Source organism: Podarcis cretensis, assembly GCF_951804945.1.
Source record: "Podarcis cretensis genome assembly, chromosome: 10".
Lineage (NCBI taxonomy): Eukaryota > Metazoa > Chordata > Lepidosauria > Squamata > Lacertidae > Podarcis > Podarcis cretensis.
Window position 1 is genome coordinate 70,643,064 of NC_137179.1, and position 20,795 is coordinate 70,663,858.

Here is a 20,795-nt window from a genome sequence, read left to right on the forward strand (position 1 = left end):
CGGACTCATTGTTAAAACCATGTTTATGGATGATAATCTTACTCGGCTAGAGGGATTGCCAAAGAAGAAGACTTTATACCAACTTAACCTGGTGTCATTGTTATGACTGCTCCCTGAATTGCTTAAGATTGTCAAGCAGCCAAACCCTGGGCAAAGTTCCAGATTCCACAACTGCAGAGCAATTGTGCACAGGCATGCAAACGCTGCCCTCGCAGCTGTTAAGGCAGAGCTGCATCCAGAAGAAAAAGGCATGATAAAGAAAAACCAGGCTGTGCAAAAAAGATTTAAAAAAAAGTATTAAAAAGAAAGCATCGTGTGCAGGGTAAATTAGACACACTTAAGTCCCATTAGTAACAATTTAGGTTCCACTGAAATATATCGCTTAGATCCCACTTATGTAACATACTTCAGCTTTTGCAATGAAATTTTACCTTCCTTTCCTCTGCAGCCCCCTGAATACCCTCCAGGGGGTGGGGGACGCTGGATCAGATTTTGGGGGGCACACAGGCAAAGGAGAGAAAGGGAAAGTTATGCTGTGCAAGTGGAACGCTGCTCATGCAGCACTGAATAGAACCCAGTGGGTCAAGTGCAACAAATTTAATCTGGATCTAACCCACCATGTTCAAATCTGGGATATTCCTAACATTGATGCTACCAGACCAATCACCTCCCTTTGTTTTATCTTGGCTATAACCCTGGGTAAGAAAAACAAAGCTGGACACATTTTTGTTGATGATTGTGAAGTCCAGAAGTCTCTTTAATACAGCCCCCACTCTTAGATGAATGGATTTTCTATCTCTCCAACAGAAAAAAAATATATAGAACACCAAGTCAACTGTGATTATCATATCTTTCACACAACACACTGGGATTTAACATAAAGCACTAAGCAGCCTTGGAAAACGGAACTTTTACCTGAGAACTACTGTGAAATGATTTCCTTGCAATTCTCCCAGCTTTAGCGGGTGGTTCTTGTAACTGAAGTTTCCAAGCTTGAAATTCATCAAGCAATTATTTAAGTGAGCCAGCCTTTGTGCAGTGATTCTAAACATGGAGACAGAGAGGGAAAGATTTCACAAGAAATGGGGTCTCCACACAGGATAATTGATTTTGGAGTTACTGTACAGTGACTGAAGCACAGGTACAAACTGTATTTCTGAAATCTATTTCTGAAACCGTGATTCCAGCAGCCCGTTCATTACATCTTTTTAACATTCATGCCCCCAGTTTAAAACTGAGGGTTTTCAAATCTAACTGCAGCCACTTACTCTGCAGAATTGGGGGATGACTGATACAAATGCCTTGGGTATTTACTGAATGCCACAACACTTTTATAAAATCAATTATTTCCATCTTGCACAAAGATTATTTTTATATTGTGATTTTATTTTGTGAACTGCCTTGAGATCTATGGGTATAGGGCAGTATACAAATTAATAATAATAATAATAATATCCCAATATTTCTGTCAGCAAGCCAGGTAACATTTAAACACCGCCCTGCTTCTACTTACCTAAGAACAGCAATCTCTTGAACTGTAATAGCCCTTTTGTCTTTCGTCCCCATGTATGAAAATATGTTTGGCTTAACTCTATAAAAAAATGAGAAAGAAAAATGTTCAGCACTAGCAAAACAGGCAGAGGAAAGAAGCGTAGAAGTTATTATCATTGCTTGCCAACAGTGTTTCGTTTAAATAAGTTTGAGGGCCAGGTTCCCGCTAGGGCGACCTTGAAAGGGGCTGCATGTCAGCAGGTGGACAAAGTTGGTGGTGTAACAGATGTGACTCCTACCTCTGTACATGAGGCTACCTTCCAGCCCTGCAAAAATGTCAGTGCTTTCTACAAACACACACTCCTTTTCATCCAGGCAAGTGCAAAGCACTGTTACAATTAAAGGACATATTCCACCCTGTAACAGGACTTGCGCAAGGGCAGAGCACGACCCACGGAGGCCTGGTCTCGGAAGAGACGGTGGCCTGGGGAGGGGGCAAGGCTTGCATGAGTCTCGAGGGTCATAGAAGCCATGGGGACCACATCTGGCCTCCTCATCTGAGATTCCCCATTGCTGATTTGATCCATAATCATGCACAGGAGAGAAACTCAAGAGACATAACAACAATCTGATCCAGTTAAGAGTCATTTACCCCCCAAAAAACTCCCCCAAATAAAAACAATCCGTAAGGATTTCTGTTTGCCACCACTTGATTAACTTGCGAGCCGATGCCAAGTGCAAACTTTTTATTTATTTCTACCCTGCACCTATGCCGAGGCTGCTTCTCTTGAAGTTCAGTACAAAGCAGAACAAAAATTCAGGGAAAGAACTTCCGACAGTCTAGGCGAAAAACACACGTCTCTGTCTCACCACGGTTACCCGCAATTAGGAGCCAGAGTGCACAAGTGAAAGCCAACCTTTTCCTTCTATTATGTGCCACCACAGTTAGTCTTAGAAGTTGTCAGCTTGGCAGGACAAAAGCAATGTGCACTGTGCCCAAGCTGATGTAAAGACTGAATTTGGAAAGAAGTATTTGAACACACACAAGACTGGACACTGAGGTCCAGCTCTGAGGGCCTTCTGGCAGTTCCCTCAGGGCAAGAAGTGAGGTTACAGGGAACCAGGCAGAGGGCCTTCTCGGTGGTGGCGCCCTCCCATCAGATGTCAAGGAAATAAACAACTATCTGACTTTTAGATGACATCTGAAGGCAGCTCTGTTTAGGGAAGTTTTAAATGTTTGATATTTTATTGTGTTTTTAATATTCTGTTGGGAGCCGCCCAGAGTGGCTGGGGAAACCCAGCCAAATAGGCAGGGTATAATAATAAAATTATGATTATTACAATGCATAGGATTTAAACTGAATGGGAGAATTTATCCCTGAGGGTTCGAAACACTATTTTTAATAACATATACCGTATTTTTCGCCCCATTAGACGCACCGCCCCATAGGACGCACCTAGTTTTTATGGGGGGGGGGGATAAAGAAAAAAAATTATTTCCCCCCCCCAGGCGCAGGGCTGACGTGGGGGAAGCCCGAGCTTCCCTCGACCCCAGCCCCCAGAACAGCCTGCTATCCGCAAGCCTAGGGAGCCGCGCCGTCTCCCCAGGCTTGCGGAGAGCTGTGTGAAGCCCCAGGCTTCAGAATGCAGGCAGCTCTGCGCAACCCTTCGGAGCCCAGCGCGAAGTCCCGCCAGGCTCCGAAGGGTTGCGCAGAGCTGAGCGACCCCCAGGAGCACAGGCAGCTCTGCGCGACCCTTCGGAGACCGGCGCGAAGTCCCGCCGGGCTCCGTAGGGTCGCGCAGAGTTGAGCGACCCCCAGGAGCGCAGGCAGCTCTGCGCGACCCTTCGGAGACCGACGTGACTTCGCACCGGGCTCCATAGGGTCGCGCAGAGCTGAGCGACCCCCAGGAGCGCAGGCAGCTCTGTGCGACCCTTCGGAGCCCGGTGCGACTTTGAGCCGGTCTCCCAAGGGTTGCGCAGAGCTTCCTGAAGCCTGCATTCGCCTCATAGGACGCACACACATTTCCCCTTCATTTTTGGAGGGGAAAAAGTGCATCCTATAGGGCGAAAAATACGGTAGTTCCCATGGATGCATGGTTCTCTCTATCTCTCTCCTTCCCGTTTTTGTAATGGAGTCTTACCGCTTCGGGATTCCACAATGATGAAAAATTACAAATTGTTACACGCGGGCTACACATTATTTCCCAAACTGACCACTAAAAAGCAACCGCTTTACCTTCAACATGCTGCAATGTTCCTCAAACCAACCATCTCAAAGGATGACATTTCTACCACCTATCAGAAACAGCAAGTCTTGCAGATTTACTGTCCCCTCTTGTCAAAAGGTTGACTCACCTTAAAAATCTCGACAGCACATTGATGGCATCCATAGTGTCCTTGTTCTCTTTGTACAAGACAAAGTGGCAATAACTTCCCCTAGATTTGGGCCAAGAATGTTTTCTTGGATCTTTAAAGACAAAACGTTAAAACATACAAAGTATTAAAGTATGGCCATTTTCACTGTTTTCCATTTAGGGTTGTTGTGGGTTTTTTTGTGTGGGTTTTTGTAATTCAGACAAAAAGAAAGTCTTGAGTAAATCTCTCTTCCCCACCCCCCCTGCAAATCATTTGTACACTTGCTGGTGCTTTACCCATTCTTTGTGGGGGTGGAATATATCAGGCTTACATCTTCCTTCGACAATGCTAAATTCCTCTTGGCAACTTTTTTAGGAGTCCATCAGAACACTGCAAAGATATGCAACATAATTCATCCCACAAAACAAAGTGTCGCCACCTGAAAAGATTGTCGTACCGTAGCTTGCCCATACGCGGAGATGTCAGGGGTCCCACCAACAAAAAAAATATTATATTGGATAGTCTTAGGGCAAAGTCACACATTATTAATGCAATGATTACACTTCTTGCCAAATATTTCATTCATTGCAAATGTGATGCTGAGGCTAATGCACTGGGACTGAAAACAAGGAAGTTCAAATCGCATTTTCCTTATGAAGACTCATGGGTGGTTTTCAAAAGCGCACTCGGCTGGTTCACACTTAATACCAAACCATAGTTTAGTGTTGTATTACCAAGCCTGAGGCTAGTGTGCTCTTCCTCATACTCCATTTTTGACAAACCTAATTAAACAACGTTGTGCAAGCAAAGGACTTGTCCCGAAAGTGCTAAACCATGGTTTGGTAGTACATGTGAACAAACTCAATGGTCTTCTTCCCATGTCACAGTAAACCAACCTATGGTCTACCTGGATCGTGAAGGCTCCCATGGAGGAGCTTGCAACCGCTTCACTCCTCCCTGGCCTTTATTACTCTGAGCTGCACCCAGTTAAGTCGAGGTTAGGCTTAGCGTGTCATCCAAACCTGGGACCGTGGTTAAGCACTCTCCTTGCTAAACACTATCTGTAGCCAAGAACAAACCTTGTTCCCACTGCAATCAATTATGGTACATCACTGCATTCAAACAGGCTCTGAGAAGACATAATGCTTAAGAATTGTTTGCTCTCCTTAACTATGGTTAGATATGGTGAACATTTACACCATGGTTCAAAACTGGGCAGAAACTATGGTCAGAACGTGCAAACCATGGTTCACATTAATCACCGTTAAGTGTTATGATGCAAATGTATCCTCAGGGGTTTGAATGTTTTTCTTTTTCTTTTAACACTTAATTCTCTTGTCTTCTGTTGTTTCAAGTGCAAGGAAAGGCATTATATATAGAGAACAATATTAATGGGTTATAATTTTCTGAATGATTAACTCCTATGGTCTGTAACCAAGCAGAGGGACAGTACTTACAAACGCCTCAGGTTACAAACGCTTCAGGTTACAAACTCTGCTAACCTGGAAGAGTTATCTTGAGTTGAGAACTTTGCCCCAGGATGAGAACGGAAATCATGTGCCGGCGGCGCAGTGGCAGCAAGAGGCCCTATTAGCGAAAGCACGCCTCTAGTTAAGAATAGTTTCAGGTTAAGAACGCACCTCTGGAACAAATTAGGTTCGTAACTAGAGGTACCACTGTACTTGGGATTATTTCCAAATTATTTTGGTTAAACCATTTTATTTATCCTTTATTTCATAAAATTTACATACCGGGAAAAACCCTCAAGGCAGTTTACAAAAAAAGCGATGTAGAATGTAAGAATTCTGAGCATACTGAAAACCTAACTCTCAAAGAGGCTATCTATATTAATATTATGACAATTAGGGGTCATATTTGTTGAGGACAAATTTATTTTTATTGATTTATTTATTGTGGCTTTTGTATGCTGTAGCATAACAATGCTTCTCTGGGTGGCTCACAGAAAATGAGTGAGGGGCAGATGGGGCTTGCCTGTCTGGTCCTTAATCTCCACTCCTTGTGGGAAAAGAAAAGGCTTAAGGAGAGAACCCTACACAAACCCAGAGTGGAGTCCCTAAGACGGTTGGGTGGTGCCTTATACACCTCTTTCCGGCAGCTAAGCTGGTGCCAAACGTCTTGCTCTGCTTTCCTTTGGACCACCTTAGCGACGCTGAGAGGGGGGGTCTTGTCATCTGGGCAGCCCTGGCTTGTGGGCTTGAGCCCCATGCTGGGCAACAAGATTCCTGAATTACAAGGGTCTGAACTAGGTCATCCTTGTGGTCCAACTCTATGATAGATAGGATTGGGCTGGAGAAAGGTTTATTTCCGTTAGTCATGAAATTGGAAAACTGTTTAGCTGGTCTAAATTATTGTCGATTGGATTGGCATTTCATTTTTTTCCTAACATGAAATGCCAACATCTCTTTCTTACCTGTTGAAGTTCTGACCTCTGTTCATAGGCATGGGGTAAAGAGCATAAGAGAGCAATGTTTTATTTTGTTTTTATTTTTTAAAGGTATCAAAGTGCTTCAGATGGGAACATGCAAGTTTATGTGTTATAACGCTGCAGATGTCTGGAGCATTCAAGAGTGAATGTGGCGACTGACGTCTATTTAGACAGCTATGCAATGGAATCGTGCAGAGGGAGAAGTGAACAAATGGAAAGGTTTCAGCTACACACGCAACAAACTACACTGAGGGCAGCGACGCAAAGAGCGGATAAACAAAGGTTATTAAGCGTTCCATGTGTTTAGAACAGAAGCGCCTGCAGAATCCAGTTCCAAACTGAGAGTCTAATTAATACAAATTTCAATGAGTCAGGTTGTGTTGTCCCCCAACCAGTACAGAATACAGTGAACTTGCAAATTCTTACGCAGGAGGAAGTTTGTTCATATGCACTGAACAAATTCACTTGTACTAGACGTCTGGGAAAACGTACGACTGTCTGAAAGGTCACTGCCTGAAGTTTGGTAGCACCATACAAAGACATTCACATCACCCCCTCCCTTCAACCATTTTAGAAAAATCATCCAGATAACATATGCTAACACATGCATTTTGCTCCAACAGTAGGGAAGATGGAGAGCGTGGCTTGAGTATTTCTGTTTGTACCTGTAAACATGCATGCTCCATGCACAACGCATGCAAACATGGACTGTACTTAAATATATTCAGTGCAATAAAGAAATTCAGTGCAATTGACAACCACATCTCCCCCCAGATTTTTAATATCCTATTTTGAATCACATTAAATAATATTAATAATAATAACAACAACAACAACAACAACTTTTATTTATACCCCGCCCTCCCCAGCCAAGGCGGGCTCAGGGCGGCTAACAAGCAATAATAAAAACAAGTTGAATGAATGCAACTTAAAAACAAAATTAAAACACAACATTAAAATATTGAAACATTAACGTATTAAAATGTAGCCTCATCGCAGGAGGAGAAAGGAAAATAAAAAAGAAAGAGGGGGAGGGAATCAAATTGAATCTAAGCTGAAGGTCAGACGGAACAACTCTGTCTTACAGGCCCTGCGGAAAGAAATCAGATCCTGCAGGGCCCTGGTCTCATGAGGCAGAGCGTTCCCCCAGGCCGGAGCCAGTGTTGAAAAGGCCCTGGCTCTGGTTGAGGCTAATCTAACTTCCTTAGGGCCCGGGACCTCTAGGGTGTTGCTATTTATGGACCTTGAGGTTCTCCGTGGGGCATACCAGGAGAGGCGGTCCCGTAGGTACGAGGGTCCTAGGCCGTGATAATAAAAATAAAATAGGCAATATAGATTTCACAGTTGTGAAGAGCAACAATATTCTAATTCCAAGACACAGAGCAGCTAGGATTGAGAAATTTATCTGCCCTATTAAGCTGCTTAAGCTGACGTTTTTCACTCTATGGAGATAAGCATCATCTACTGACTGCTGTTTAAACAAGTTGCCAATAAAGACACTGAAAGCAAGCCGGGATATTTTTCTCCCAGTCAATCTTGGCATATGCTGGGAAAATGCCAAGCTGCAGAGCAACCTACTGGTTGATTGGTTTTTATTTAAAGGCACAAAGAGCACATAAAGACAGGGGGCTTTTTCTAGTCAATTTTAAAAGGAACAAACACGGATTTAGATCAGAAAGCACCAGGCAGGCAGCGCTGGAACCCTCTGACAGCCTCATGTAAGTAAGTATTTTTATTGTTAATTTGTATTTCCAAACAGATAAAATTTGTGCAGAAGTGGGGCATGACAGATTTAGCCCCATCCTCAGGTAGCACCAGATTGCAATGGGTCCATTCATCCATACAGGTGGTTAACCTGTTTTGGTTCCAACTCCCCTCATTCCCACCCAGCAAGCCCCATAGTTCAGGATGATGAGAATTTCAGCACAGCAACCTCTGGAGAGCAAAAGGTTAGCCATCCATGCTTTAATTTTAAGCCTGGATATTTTTTCTCCTCTACCAATGGTACTCAGAAGTAACTGTGTTCAATGGGACTTATTCCCAAGTAAGCAGACAGCATGGAAGTCTACAGGGTCGTCCCCCCCCTTTCCAAACTTTTTCCATTTTTAGACAGTAAGACTAGCATTTATTTTAAAACCAATACATTTTCTAAAATCCTCACAAATTTTTAATGCTTGCTTCCACTGGTTTATACGGAGGTAATTATTTTCTTTTAGCAATTCCATCATACAAAATAGTGTTTCAGCAACATAGGTTGATCATATAACCCTTGCAACTACTTTTAACTTTATTTGTACAACCTGACTGCATGTTCAGACCATTTTTTTATATAAAAAAATAAAACCTACAGAAACCGCATTTTGAAAGGAGGGGAAAAGGCTGAGCTTACATCAAATCTGCTTGTTCTACAGTTACACAAATCTCTGTGCAGACCCAAACTAGAATATTACCATTTTCCACTACATACTTATGGACTGTCTGTTACAAGACCGTTATTTCTTTAAGGACAATTCTTCCATAGCTTTGTAAAAACGCACTTAGCAAAAGCAAGTACACAGGGTTTTAATCTCCCTCCAAGACTTCCTACCATCCTATGTGACTTAAACTAACACAATCAATGCCTAGTGTATGATGATTTTGATTAATTGGGCTGCAATCCCACACATGCTCACTTGGAAGCAACCTCTGTTGAGCCCAACGGGACTTACACCTGAGTAGACACACCTGGAATAGCAGTTAAGACAGATTTTTACACAAGGGTATACTACGGAGCCATTTTTGTTTTGAAAGTTTCAAATAAGGCCAAACTCACTTGCAAGAGCCTTTTTTCCAGCTGCATGATAAGCAACGATGTATTTTTTCCCATCCCGATCCTCTGTTTTAGTCTCTAGCCCTGGAAACAAAGATTTTACAGCCTGGTGCATAACGGTTCTTTTTTCCTTAGTGTCTTCAATGACCTAAGCAGCGGCAAAAAAAAAAAAAAAAAAAAAAAAAAATACAAAAAGTGATAGCTTAGTTGGTTTTTAGCTTTGTAGTTTCTTGGTGATATTGGAGGCCTGCAAGACCTCACTGTATTGCTATTTTGTGTACTCTGAAAATCAATAAATAACAAACTTAAAGAAGGGGGGGGGGGAGAAGTAAACATTATCTCATAAACAGCCCATTTCTGACCATCACTAAGTGAGACAGCCGGTGGGAGTTAAGACTGAATGCTCCTCAGGAGAAAAAGAATTCTTTGCACATTTTAAAAGAAAAATAAAATAGCACATAAGGGAGAAAGCTAAGATTCAACCCTTATTTGACTTGCTAGATTTTTCTGTATGCAGGGACTACAATTCAGGTGCCCAAATCTGAAGTGACGTAGTCTAGAAAAGGTGAAGGTCCTGCGTGAGTGTCTGGAGTCGGTTGGAGAATGGATGGCGGCTAACGGATTGAGGTTGAATCCTGACAAGACTGAGGTACTGTTCTTGGGGGACAGGGGGCAGGCGGGTGTGGGGGACTCCTGGTCCTGAATGGGTAACTGTGCCCCTGAAGGACCAGGTGCGCAGCCTGGGAGTCATCCTGGACTCACAGCTGTCCATGGAGGTGCAAGTTAATTCTGTGTCCAGGGTGGCTGTCTACCAGCTCCACCTGGTACGCAGGCTGAGACCCTCCCTGCCCGCAGGCTGTCTCGCCAGAGTGGTGCATGCTCTAGTTATCTCCCGCTTGGACTACTGCAATGCGCTCTACGTGGGGCTACCTTTGAAGGTGACCCGGAAACTGCAATTAATCCAGAATGCGGCAGCTAGACTGGTGACTGGGAGCGGCCGCTGGGACCATATAACACTGGTCCCGAGAGATCTGCATTGGCTCTCAGTATGTTTCCGAGCACAATTCAAAGTGTGGGTGCTGACCTTTAAAGCCCTAAATGGCCTCAGTGTTGTATACATAAAGGAGCGTCTCCACCCCACTGAGGTCCAGCGCCGAGGGCCTTCTGGAGGTTCCCTCCCTGCCAGAAGTGAGGTTACAGGGAACCAGGCAGAGGGCCTTCTTGGTAGTGGCGCCTGCACTGTGGAACACCCTCCCAGCAGATGTCAAGGCAACTATCTTACTTTTAAAAGACATCTGAAGGTGGCCCTATTTAGGGAAGTTTTTGATGTTTGATGCTGTATTGTGTTTTTAACATTCAGTTGGAAGCCGCCCAGAGTGGCTGGGGAAACCCAGCCAGATGGGCGGGGTATAAATAATAAATTATTATATTATTAAATTCACCTTTCTTGTCATTGTGTTATTCTTTTAACAGATCTAATCATTTAATCCCATTTTCATAATCCCTTAGAATGGTAAGGAGACCAATACAGTGGTGCCCCGCAAGACGAACACCTCGCAAGACAGAAAACCCGCTAGACGAAAGGGTTTTCCGTTTTGGAGGCGCTTCGCAAAACGAATTTCCCTATGGGCTTGCTTCGCAAGACGAAAATGTCTTGCGAGTTCCTGCGGGTTTTTTCCCCTTTCCCCCCCCCTTTTCCTAAGCCGCTAAACTGCTTATCAGCTGATCCGCTGATAAGCCGCTTATCAGCTGATCGCTAAAAGCCGCTAAACCGCTAATAGCGCTAATCCGCTAAGCTGTCAATGGGCTTGCTTCACAAGACGAAAAAACCGCTATACGAAGAGCCTCACGGAACGGATTAATTTCGTCTTGCGAGGCACCACTGTACACCAAACTACAAAAAAATACCACTCTCATTTGCCTTTAGGCAAGCAGGAGGGTATATTCCCAAGAGGAAAAGGCCTACTTTGCTCCTATATGTAAATTTAGTTACAAGAAGCATTGTTTACCAGCGTGATGATAAATGTAGAGGATTGTAGTTATTCCCAACTTTTCTGGAAATTTAAGTTAAAACACTTCTTAAAAAAGCCTTGCAGCTTTTTATATACCCTTCACAGGTGCATAGTCGAACAAAATCAACTTCCAAAACAGTTTGACCCTGTTGCATCATTTTGCCAACTATTAACTTGTTTATTTATTACCTCTGATATTTTGTCAATTACCTCAATGGCCACACTGCCTTCTTTATTTTTAAAAAGCTGGAGGTCTTCTAACCGCTGCTTGTCTTCAGCTGACAACACTGTGAAGATCTCCTCAGAAGGATCCTGTAAACACCACAAAATGTTAAGTAGAAATCTGTGCAAATCTTTCAACCAAGATTTGAATTATGGCCTTCCACATTTGATGATGGAAGCTAGGAGGAGAAAAGTTACCTCTTTATCTAATGGCACAGAGAAGTCGTCCAAATGGATGGTTTGCCCATCTTTTCCTATTTCATGAACAACGAAATCTGAATATCTAAGTAGAAAACGAAACAGAACAGTCAACAGAGAATGGGATACAAATGTCAAACAAGAGCCTTTTCAGCTTAAATTGCAACCCTGAAGACACTTCTATACTTTTAAATTTGGGACAGGTCTATCAGCCCTTTTTTTTTATATAATAATATTTATTCAGATTTTTTAAAGATTACAAAGAAAACATAAGAAAAACAAAAAACAACAAAAAATACACAATACAACACAAAACAGAAAAATACAAAGAAAAAATGCAATCATTAAAAAAAGAAAAAAGAAAAAAGCAATTTAAATCCTTTATATGACAACTTCCCTTTTACTTATTTTCTTGACCTCCCCACACCTCCCATTTCTGTATTCAAATTCAGATTTTTATTTCAGCAAGTCCTTTCAACCTTATTTTTTAACTTAATAATTTATTTTAATATGTTGTTATTTTACTTTCTCTCTTTCATCCATTTCCTCAGTTCATTTTTGCTTAATCTTCTATATCTAATCATTTTCCCTATATATCCTTCCAACCTTGTTTTCATTTAATTTAATTCATTTTAAAAACCACTTTTTACTTCATCCAATCTTAACTCTCATCCAAACTTATACATCAATACTTATTCTTAAACCATTTCTCTAAGGTCGACCAAAGTTACCCTTCCACGAATTTCCCAATTTTCGTACAAATAACAAAATAGGTCTATCAGCCCTTTCATACCAGAAACTAAAAAGGAAGAAACCAAAAAGAAGAAGAATCTTGCTTAAGGGGTAGGGTACTAAATGTAGGATTTATTCTACCACAGCAGAGTTTCATTTGCAAAAGGAACAAGCAGGAGAAAAACAGTCTCATGAAGAGAAAGTATGGGCTCCCTAAAACACATAACTTACAGACTGAAAGCCTCATAGAGGCATACCAGTAACTGAACGTGTCTGTATTAGGGCATGCCCTGAATTAGAGGATCTTACACATTATATCTTGTGCTGCCCCTTATATCTTGAAGCAAGTGAACGGTTTTTGACACATATAATGATAAGGTCCCCTGGCCAGAATCCCTCTGACATGATTCTATACAGTGGTACCTCGGGTTACAGACGCTTCAGGTTACAGACACTTCAGGCTAACCCAGAAATAGTACCTTGGGTTAAGAACTTTACCTCAGGATGAGTACAGAAATCGCTTGGGGGCAGCGCAGCGCAGGCCCCATTAGCTAAAGTGGTGCTTCAGGTTAAGAACAGTTTCAAGTTAAGAACGGACCTCCAGAACGAATTAAGTTCTAAACCCGAGGTACTATTGTATCTCCTTGCAGACATTGATAAGTATGTGACCTGGTGTGTAGCACTTTTTGCAACTGCCGCCAGGAAAATTAGAAAAAATTATATAGCTGAGATAGCTATCAACTGTAAAGGAGATGAATTTATTTGACCCCATCTACACCAAGCTCTTTCTCACTAAACTTTGTACATAATTGTCTATTGTATTATTTAACATTACAGTGGTGCCCCGCAAGACGAATGCCTCGCAAGACGTAAAACTCGCTAGACGAAAGAGTTTTCCGTTTTGGAGGTGCTTCGCAAGACGAAGTTCCTAAGGGCTTGTTTCGCAAGACGAAAATGTCTTGCGAGTTCCTGCGGGTTTCCCCCCCTTTCCCCCCCTTTTTCTAAGCCGCTTATCCGCGAAGCTGATAAGCCGCTAAAAGCCGCTAAACCGCTAATAGCGCTAATCCGCTAAGCCGTCAATGGGCTTGCTACGCAAGACGAAAAAACTACTAGACGAAGAGAATCGCGGAACGGATTCTTTTCGTCTTGCGAGGCACCACTGTACTTTTAATATATCAGTGGCCCTGCAGTGATTCCAGCTTATAATTATTGTCTAATGTTTTAATTTGTATACAGTGGTGCCCTGCAAGACGAACGCCTTGCAAGGCGGAAAACCCACTAGACGAAAGGGTTTTCCGTTTTGGAGGCGCTTCGCCAAACGAATTTCCCTATGGGCTTGCTTCGCAAGACGAAAATGTCTTGCGAGTTCCTGCGGGGTTTTTTCCCTCCCCCCCCCCCTTTTCCTAAGCCCTAAGCCGCTTATCAGCTGATCCGCTAAAAGCCGCTAAACCGCTAATAGCGCTAATCCGCTAAGCTGTCAATGGGCTTGCTTCGCAAGACGAAAAAACCGCTATACGAAGAGCCTCACGGAACGGATTAATTTCGTCTTGCGAGGCACCACTGTATTGTCTAATGTTTTAATTTGTATACTAAGGAGTTTCTATAGCTTTGTGCAGATTAGGTCATGTTTTGACAATGCAGATGTTTTAAGTTTTTGTATCAAATTAGTATATATTTTACTGATTGACACTGCATACATTGCAGCAGCCTTTGGCTATAAGCAATAAACTTGACTGACTGAAAGCCAAAGTGGGAAATGTATATTCCCTTCCTCCTACAAGTTATTTCCCTCTCTCTTCCTGGAATTAATTGTGTTTTCACCTTACACATCTGATCAGCAAGCCCAAGAGGTTCAGTGGATTAGACCACAGCGCCACCCACGTCCTGTATCAATACCAACCATGGTCAACAAAAATCAGAATTCCTCATGGCTGCAGTTTGCAAACCCACTTCAAGCTAGGATTTCAAATTCTTTTATTATAAAAGAAAAACATGGCTTGTGCAGATGAACACACAACACAAGGACATGGTCAATGCTATGAGCTAACCCTCACATTTTTTACAGTATAAAGGGGAAATTGCTCCAGAAAGGGGGGAAAGCGTGCATTCAAAAGGCTCATTCTCAATTTACAAGGAGTCAACCTGACACCTGCAGGGAGTGGACCTGTCCGTTCTTAACCTGAAACTGTTCTTAAACTGAGGTACCACTTTAGCTAATGGGGCTTCCCGCCGCCGCCGCCGCCGCACAATTTCTGTTCTCATCCTGAAGCAAAGTTCTTAACCCGAGGTAATATTTCTGGGTTAGCAGAGTCTGGAAACTGAAACATCTGTAACCTGAGGTACCACTGTATTTAAAATGCATCTCTGGGTTATTTGTGGGGCATAGGAATTCATTCATTATTATTTTTTCCAAAATATAGTCTGGCCCCCAACAAGGTCTGAAAAACTTTGCTGACCCCTGATATACATCTACCCCCTCCATCCGACTACAGATTTTTCAGACTGACGTGATTACTTGCTTTATTTTCTAAGGCTACAATTCCCAGAGTTCCCTGTGAAGATGGACTGGACTGTTAAAACCACTCTGGGAATTGTAGCTCTCTGAGGGGACCAGAGTCTCCTAACAACTCTCAGCCCCTTTAATAAGCCACAGTTCCCAGGATTCTTTGGGGGGGGGAAGCCATGACTTTTTACCGCTTTAAATGCATTGTGCAGATGGGATCCATGTTAAAGCTGAACCAGTAAAATGGGTTACGTTAAGCATTGATCCATCCACAGGGTTGAGCAGCAGCAGAGTTAGTACTTACCTCTCTTTCAATATTCCAGAAAAGCCCCTGTGAGAACTAACAAACTTAGTTATGCCAACATCTAGCTCTGTCAAGCCGTGCTTCATCATGTCTGCAAAACTCTCTGGGTCTCCTTCTCCATCAATTTCTTCCAATTCTTCCTCATCTTGGCCTGCACTTCCCTCATTAAGAACTATTTTTTTTGCATCCTCAACTGGAGGTTTGATGGGTTTGCGCTCTGCCTCAGCTTCAGTCTTTTGGTCAGTATTCTCTCTTTCTTTCAATGCTTCTTCCAAGACCTTTTGCCTTTTAATTTCATCCACGTTAGCCTCTTTGTCCTCAGAATGAGGACGCTTAAGGGATGCAGTATCCATTTCTACCGCTTCCATTTTTAAAGCATAAAGTTGGTGGTATGAACTCCTGCAGGGGGAAAAATAGACCATTTAACCCAAAAAGATATTCCCTGTATTTTTGTTTATTTATATATCACCATCTCATGACATATCAGTGTAGCGTACAGCAATATGTAGACAACAAAACATAAAGCACCATTAAAAACGCTACTAAACTATTAGCTCATCAAGAAAGTTTCAAACAGCTGCATCAGCCTGTAGGCACAGAAATATCTTCAAGATATACTTGGAAGTTAAAAGTCAGGATTCCTGCGCAATCTCTGTAGGAAGTTTGTTCCACGTCACGGGACTAATGACACTAAATATCTGAATTCTAGTTAATGCCCGTCAGGCCTCTGTTACACAGGGGACAACTACGTGTTGACTGTTTTGTGTTACACCTATGCATTGTGTTGCACCTATGAAATAAAAAAAAAAATACCTTCCAACAAAGACAAATGCATTTTTTTAACTGAACATGGCAGAGCCAGCTAGTTTTCCATCTCTTTTCAGGCAAAGGACCATTGCCCCAGTAGTTTTATGAGACTATCAGAGGGAGAATGTCATGAATGACTGCTACCCCACAAAAATATGCCTTTGCATCCTAAAATGAGGTGCATAGGCACAGGCCCGAAAAAGACACAAGAGGGAGAATGGGGAACAATAACACATCAGAGCAATGGATAAATTAGATCCCTACTTGACACCTAGTTTCTATGTGCAGATGATCTTCAATGTGTCCATCTACAGCTTGAAATGATATGGTCTAGGAACAGTTTTGCTGTGGAATGGGTAGATTTTTCTGGGTGATATTGAACTGTGTTACTCAGAGTAGGCCCATGGAAATGAAATGACCTATCTTAATTATGTTCGTTAATTTCAGTACGTCTACTCTGAACAAACCTTAGTTCACTACCAGCTTCTAGACCCTAGCATGTCTTCCTGATGGATCTGTAATTATCTGAAGTTATTTGCTCTTGATCCAGCCTACACCATAAGTGTCACCAGATTCCCACCATTGCTTGGATTCCACCCCCAACACCAAGAGAATCTTCTGCCTTCTTTCTGGAACTCACCTGGAGGTTGACAAAGAGCTAAAAACCTTCCCCTCCAATAAACCAGAGGAGAGTGAACAGGCTCCCTGAGGTGGAATGGGAGAGCAAACTTGCTACAAGAAATAATACTGTTTACTCACTTTTTCAGAACAGGGTGCTTCAGTAGGAGCTTCAACGTCCCCTCTTGGATAGGCAAAGGTGGAAAATTATAGAAGAACAGAAAAGAATATCATGCTCTATGGAAACAATCAGTGATAAATACTTCCACACAAGTCCACAAAAAAACAAGACAACTTTGCATTCCCTTCTCTTCCTAAATTTTTTGAATATACTTGTCCTTTGAATCAGGTAAAGCAGCAGACCTGTTCTTTTGTCCCGAATATTTTCCCTCTACAGTAGGGGTGAGCAGAAGATTTGAGATTTACTGGTAGATCTCATCTGATCTGCAACAATTCCAGTGCCCAACCCCTCAGGTTATTGAAATCCCTGATCAGTACTCAGATATAGATGTGCACCTTGTATATACAGGTGGCCGGGGAGGGCGGGGTATAAATAAAATGTATTATTATTATTATTATCGCAGTGTTTACAACCCCCCAAGTCAACATATTGCATATGGGTCCACCTTTAAGTTCTCAATGCACATCTGGCTCCTCTTGGTGTGCCATGGGATTTTAGTGGGGAAAACAAAGTAGATCCTACAAGTCTGAAATCTGCCCAAACTATAGCTCTGGCATGTTCAGGGCTGCTGTACACATACTGAGTTGTATCGAATATTAATCCTACTCTTAGTACTCCCACTTAAGTTACCAGGCATAACTAATTTACGTTCATTTATTTCAGTGGCTCTAGTCCAAATACAGTGGCACCTTGGGTTAAGAACTTAATTCGTTCTGGAGGTCTGTTCTTAACCTGAAGCACCACTTTAGCTAATGGGGCCTCCTGCAACCGCCGCTGTGCGATTTCTGTTCTCATCCTGAAGCAAAGTTCTTAACCCGGGGTACTATTTCTGGGTTAGCGGAGTCTGTAACCTGAAGCGCCTGTAACCTGAAGTGTATGTAACCCGAGGCACCACTGCATATTTAGTCAACAGCAACACAAATATAATTAGTTGAATGCGCAATTAAGAGCATTATGTGCCTCCCCCCATGCTGTTCCCCTAACACCAATACAGTTAAAAAAATATAATCCGCGATTTTCCTCCTCGCTGGAAAGGCTGCACAAATTCAAGTTTGAAGTTGGCATTGCGCAACGTGCACCGATTTCCCAAAGAAATGTCATGGGCTGCATGGCAACGCTACGGGAGAATCGGGGCTCCGAGGGGCGGGGTCCCCGGACACTACACGAGCCTGAAATCAAAGGAAGTGAACAGTGGTGTAGCGTGGGCGGTGCAGGGGGGGCCGGCCGCACCGGGCGCAACATCTGGGGGTTAGGGTTAGGAGTAGGGTTAGGGGGCGCAAATCCACGGGTTAGGGGGCGCAAATTACTCAACTAGAGCCAGGGCTTTTTCGGCTGCGGCTCCAACCTGGTGGAACGCTCTGTCACAAGAGACAAGGGCCCTGCAGGACTTGACATCCTTCCGCAGGGCCTGCAAGACAGAGCTGTTCCACCTGGCATTTGGTCAGGGCGCAGCCTGACCCCCTCCTCTGGCAATCTTTACAAAGCTTTAGTTTATGGTTGCCATCAATTTTGATTTTAATTCATTTTTATAATGTTTTATAATGTCATACTGTTTTAGTGTTGTTAGCCGCCCTGAGCCCGGCTTCGGCTGGGGAGGGCGGGATATAAATAAAATTTATTATTATTATTATTATTGCCTTGCCCCCGGGTGCTGACAACCCACGCTACGCCACTGGAAGTGAAAACTTTCCCATTGCCATTTGGAATGTCAGGTGTCCCCTTCGTACAACCGAGAGCGCGCGCGCGTGCACGTCGCAGAAAGGCAGCTGGGCGGGGGCGCAAAAGGCACAGCTCCCCCCCCCCCGCGGCGCCCACTTTCGAAGGAAGATTCTCCAAAAGCGCTTTGCCTCTGCGGGGGCCCACGCAGAAAAGGCACCGCAGAGGAGCCCCCTTTCTGGCGAGGGCGCCCCTCCTCGCCCTCCCAACCCGGCCGGGCTCTCCCCCCGCGCCGGCATCCGCAAAGGGCGCTGCCCTAGAAACCTCGACCCACCTCTTGATCTCCCGGCTAGCCAAGGGAAGCGGGGCGCACGGCGCAGCTCCGTCCGGTGCCAAGCGAGCCTCGCCGCACACGTGCCCAGCTTGTCCACACGATCTAAAGGCCCGGGCAGCAGCAGCGGCAGGAGGAAGGGAAAGGGGCGGTCTCTCTCTCTCGGGCCCACAGGCTCTCGGCGAGCTGCTCAGGCTGTTCCGGGGCACACCGGAGAAACGCGTGACGTGCGCCCTTGCGCGCCGGGCACAGCCCCGGCCAAGCAGCGCGCAGGGCTGCCTTCTCCTCTTCCTCCTCCTCCTCTTCCTCCTCCTCCGGCGCCTGGCTGGCGGCAGGCGCTATGGCTGCTTCGGGACAAGGATCGAGGGGGATCCGGCAGCGCTCGGAGGATCGGGTGCAGCTGGCGATCGGTTTGGAGAGCTCTGGCCTCGTGCGCCTCGCCGGGGGTACCGGGGCGCACCTAGGGGCCACCCTGCGGCGCGTAAATCCCAAGCGGGAAAGCCGGGTAGGCTCCCCGCATTGACCCGGGAAGATTTCGCTTGGGAAAGCAGATGAAGAAACCTCTTCGTCCGCCGTAATGGGGATTTGTAGGCGAGCTCCTTCGGCGAGTGTTTCTCGAAGGCTACGGGAGAGAGAGACGTAATCTGGTTCCAGGATGGAGAAACAAGGGGTGGCGCTTCTGCTGCACGCGCCTTTTCTCCCTGGGGGATCTTCCCTCTTAGATTTTCTTTTTTCTTCTTCTTTTTTTAAATGAATATTTATTAGCATTTTCAATAGCAACAGAAAAACAAAAAATGACAAAAGTACAAAACTTAAAAACAATTAAAAACACATAAAATTTCAATTGCTTATTTTCTTTTAACTTGCTTCTCAGACCTCACACCTCCCCTTCTTGTATTCCAATTCAAATTATTAGCTCAGCAAATCCTTTTTACTTATTTCTCAACTTTAACTTGATAATTTGTTTTAACATGTTATTATTTTATTTTTTCTCTTTCATCCATTTCCTCAATTTATTTTTACAAACCTTATTTTCATTTAATTTAGATTGTTTAAAAGACCAGTTTTAGCTTATCCAAACTTAAACATCAATACTTATACATCAATACTCATTCTTAAGCATTTTTCCTAAAGTCGACCAAAATTCCCTTCCACGACTTTCCCAATTTTCCTACGGATAACAAAACAGAATAAAAACAAAACAAGTTATAATTATATACCCTTTGGATTCCCAAACTCCACCCACCCCCTTCCCGGTTCCAGTCCCCAGCAAGTTTCCATCAGTCTCAATATAATATTAGCCTGGAGATCTCACGTCCGAGGCTCTTAAATCTTTCTCAGTTCCTCTCTGCCGGCCTCTTTGATAGTCCTCAATGTTGAACCCCAAATCTCGGAGATGCTCCGGCCCAACAGGATCCATGTTTCTTCCAGCCAGACCTCCATACTTAAAAGTAAGGCCTATGGGGGATTTTCTTTTTTTTCTTTTCTTTTTTTTCCAAACAATTTTTTATTGGTTTTCACAACATTATAAACAAACAAGCACATAAGACAAACAAACATAAATCATAGCCTTATTGAAAATCACGCTTATTAACATTGTTAAGTGACTTCCTCGCTTCCCCTTGGTTGCCTAGCCTTTTAATGGTTTTCCAAATCACAGTTCTTATAAAATTTAACTTAAACATTAACATCCTTAGATCTTCACATTATGAAATTAAACATATTAATTCATCGCTTAACATAAATAAAATCCTAAGCCAATTAAGTATCTGCAAGCAGTTTTCAGTTAATTTAACTTAACATACAGTGGTACCTCGGGTTACATAAGCTTTAGGTTACAAACGCTTCAGGTTACAGACTCCGCTAACCCAAAAATATTGCCTCGGGTTAAGAACTTTGCTTCAGGATGAGAACAGAAATTGTGCTCTGGCGGTGCGGCAGCAGCAGGAGGCCCCATTAGCTAAAGTGGTGCTTCAGGTTACGAACAGTTTCAGGTTAAGAACAGACCTCCGGAACGAATTAAGTACTTAACCCAAGGTACCACTGTATTTAACTAAGTTATAATTAAATTTAATCCACTGTTCCTGATACTCCTCCGACTTCTGGTCGTGGACTCTTCCGGTTAGGTC

At 43.5% G+C, this 20,795-nt stretch overlaps 1 protein-coding gene across 3 annotated transcripts in view; it reads right to left on the reverse strand.

The window, feature by feature from the left end:
- PUS7 (pseudouridine synthase 7) overlaps positions 1 to 18,944 on the reverse strand; it is a 30,763-nt gene extending 11,819 nt beyond the window's left edge. Inside the window, exons 1-10 of one of the 3 annotated variants that reach the window (XM_079993667.1) lie at positions 18,670 to 18,944; positions 16,640 to 16,682; positions 15,074 to 15,472; positions 11,535 to 11,619; positions 11,325 to 11,426; positions 9,106 to 9,250; positions 6,279 to 6,296; positions 3,848 to 3,959; positions 1,514 to 1,591; positions 916 to 1,044 (exon numbers count right to left, since the gene is read on the reverse strand). In XM_079993667.1, coding sequence (XP_079849793.1) covers positions 916 to 1,044; positions 1,514 to 1,591; positions 3,848 to 3,959; positions 6,279 to 6,296; positions 9,106 to 9,250; positions 11,325 to 11,426; positions 11,535 to 11,619; positions 15,074 to 15,441 — 1,037 coding nt within the window. In that variant the 5' untranslated portion in view covers positions 15,442 to 15,472; positions 16,640 to 16,682; positions 18,670 to 18,944. The remainder of the gene's footprint in view (positions 1 to 915; positions 1,045 to 1,513; positions 1,592 to 3,847; positions 3,960 to 6,278; positions 6,297 to 9,105; positions 9,251 to 11,324; positions 11,427 to 11,534; positions 11,620 to 15,073; positions 15,473 to 16,639; positions 16,683 to 18,669) is intronic. The other 2 variants (XM_079993669.1, XM_079993668.1) reach the window with 2 other exon arrangements.
- Positions 18,945 to 20,795: the final 1,851 nt, after the last annotated feature.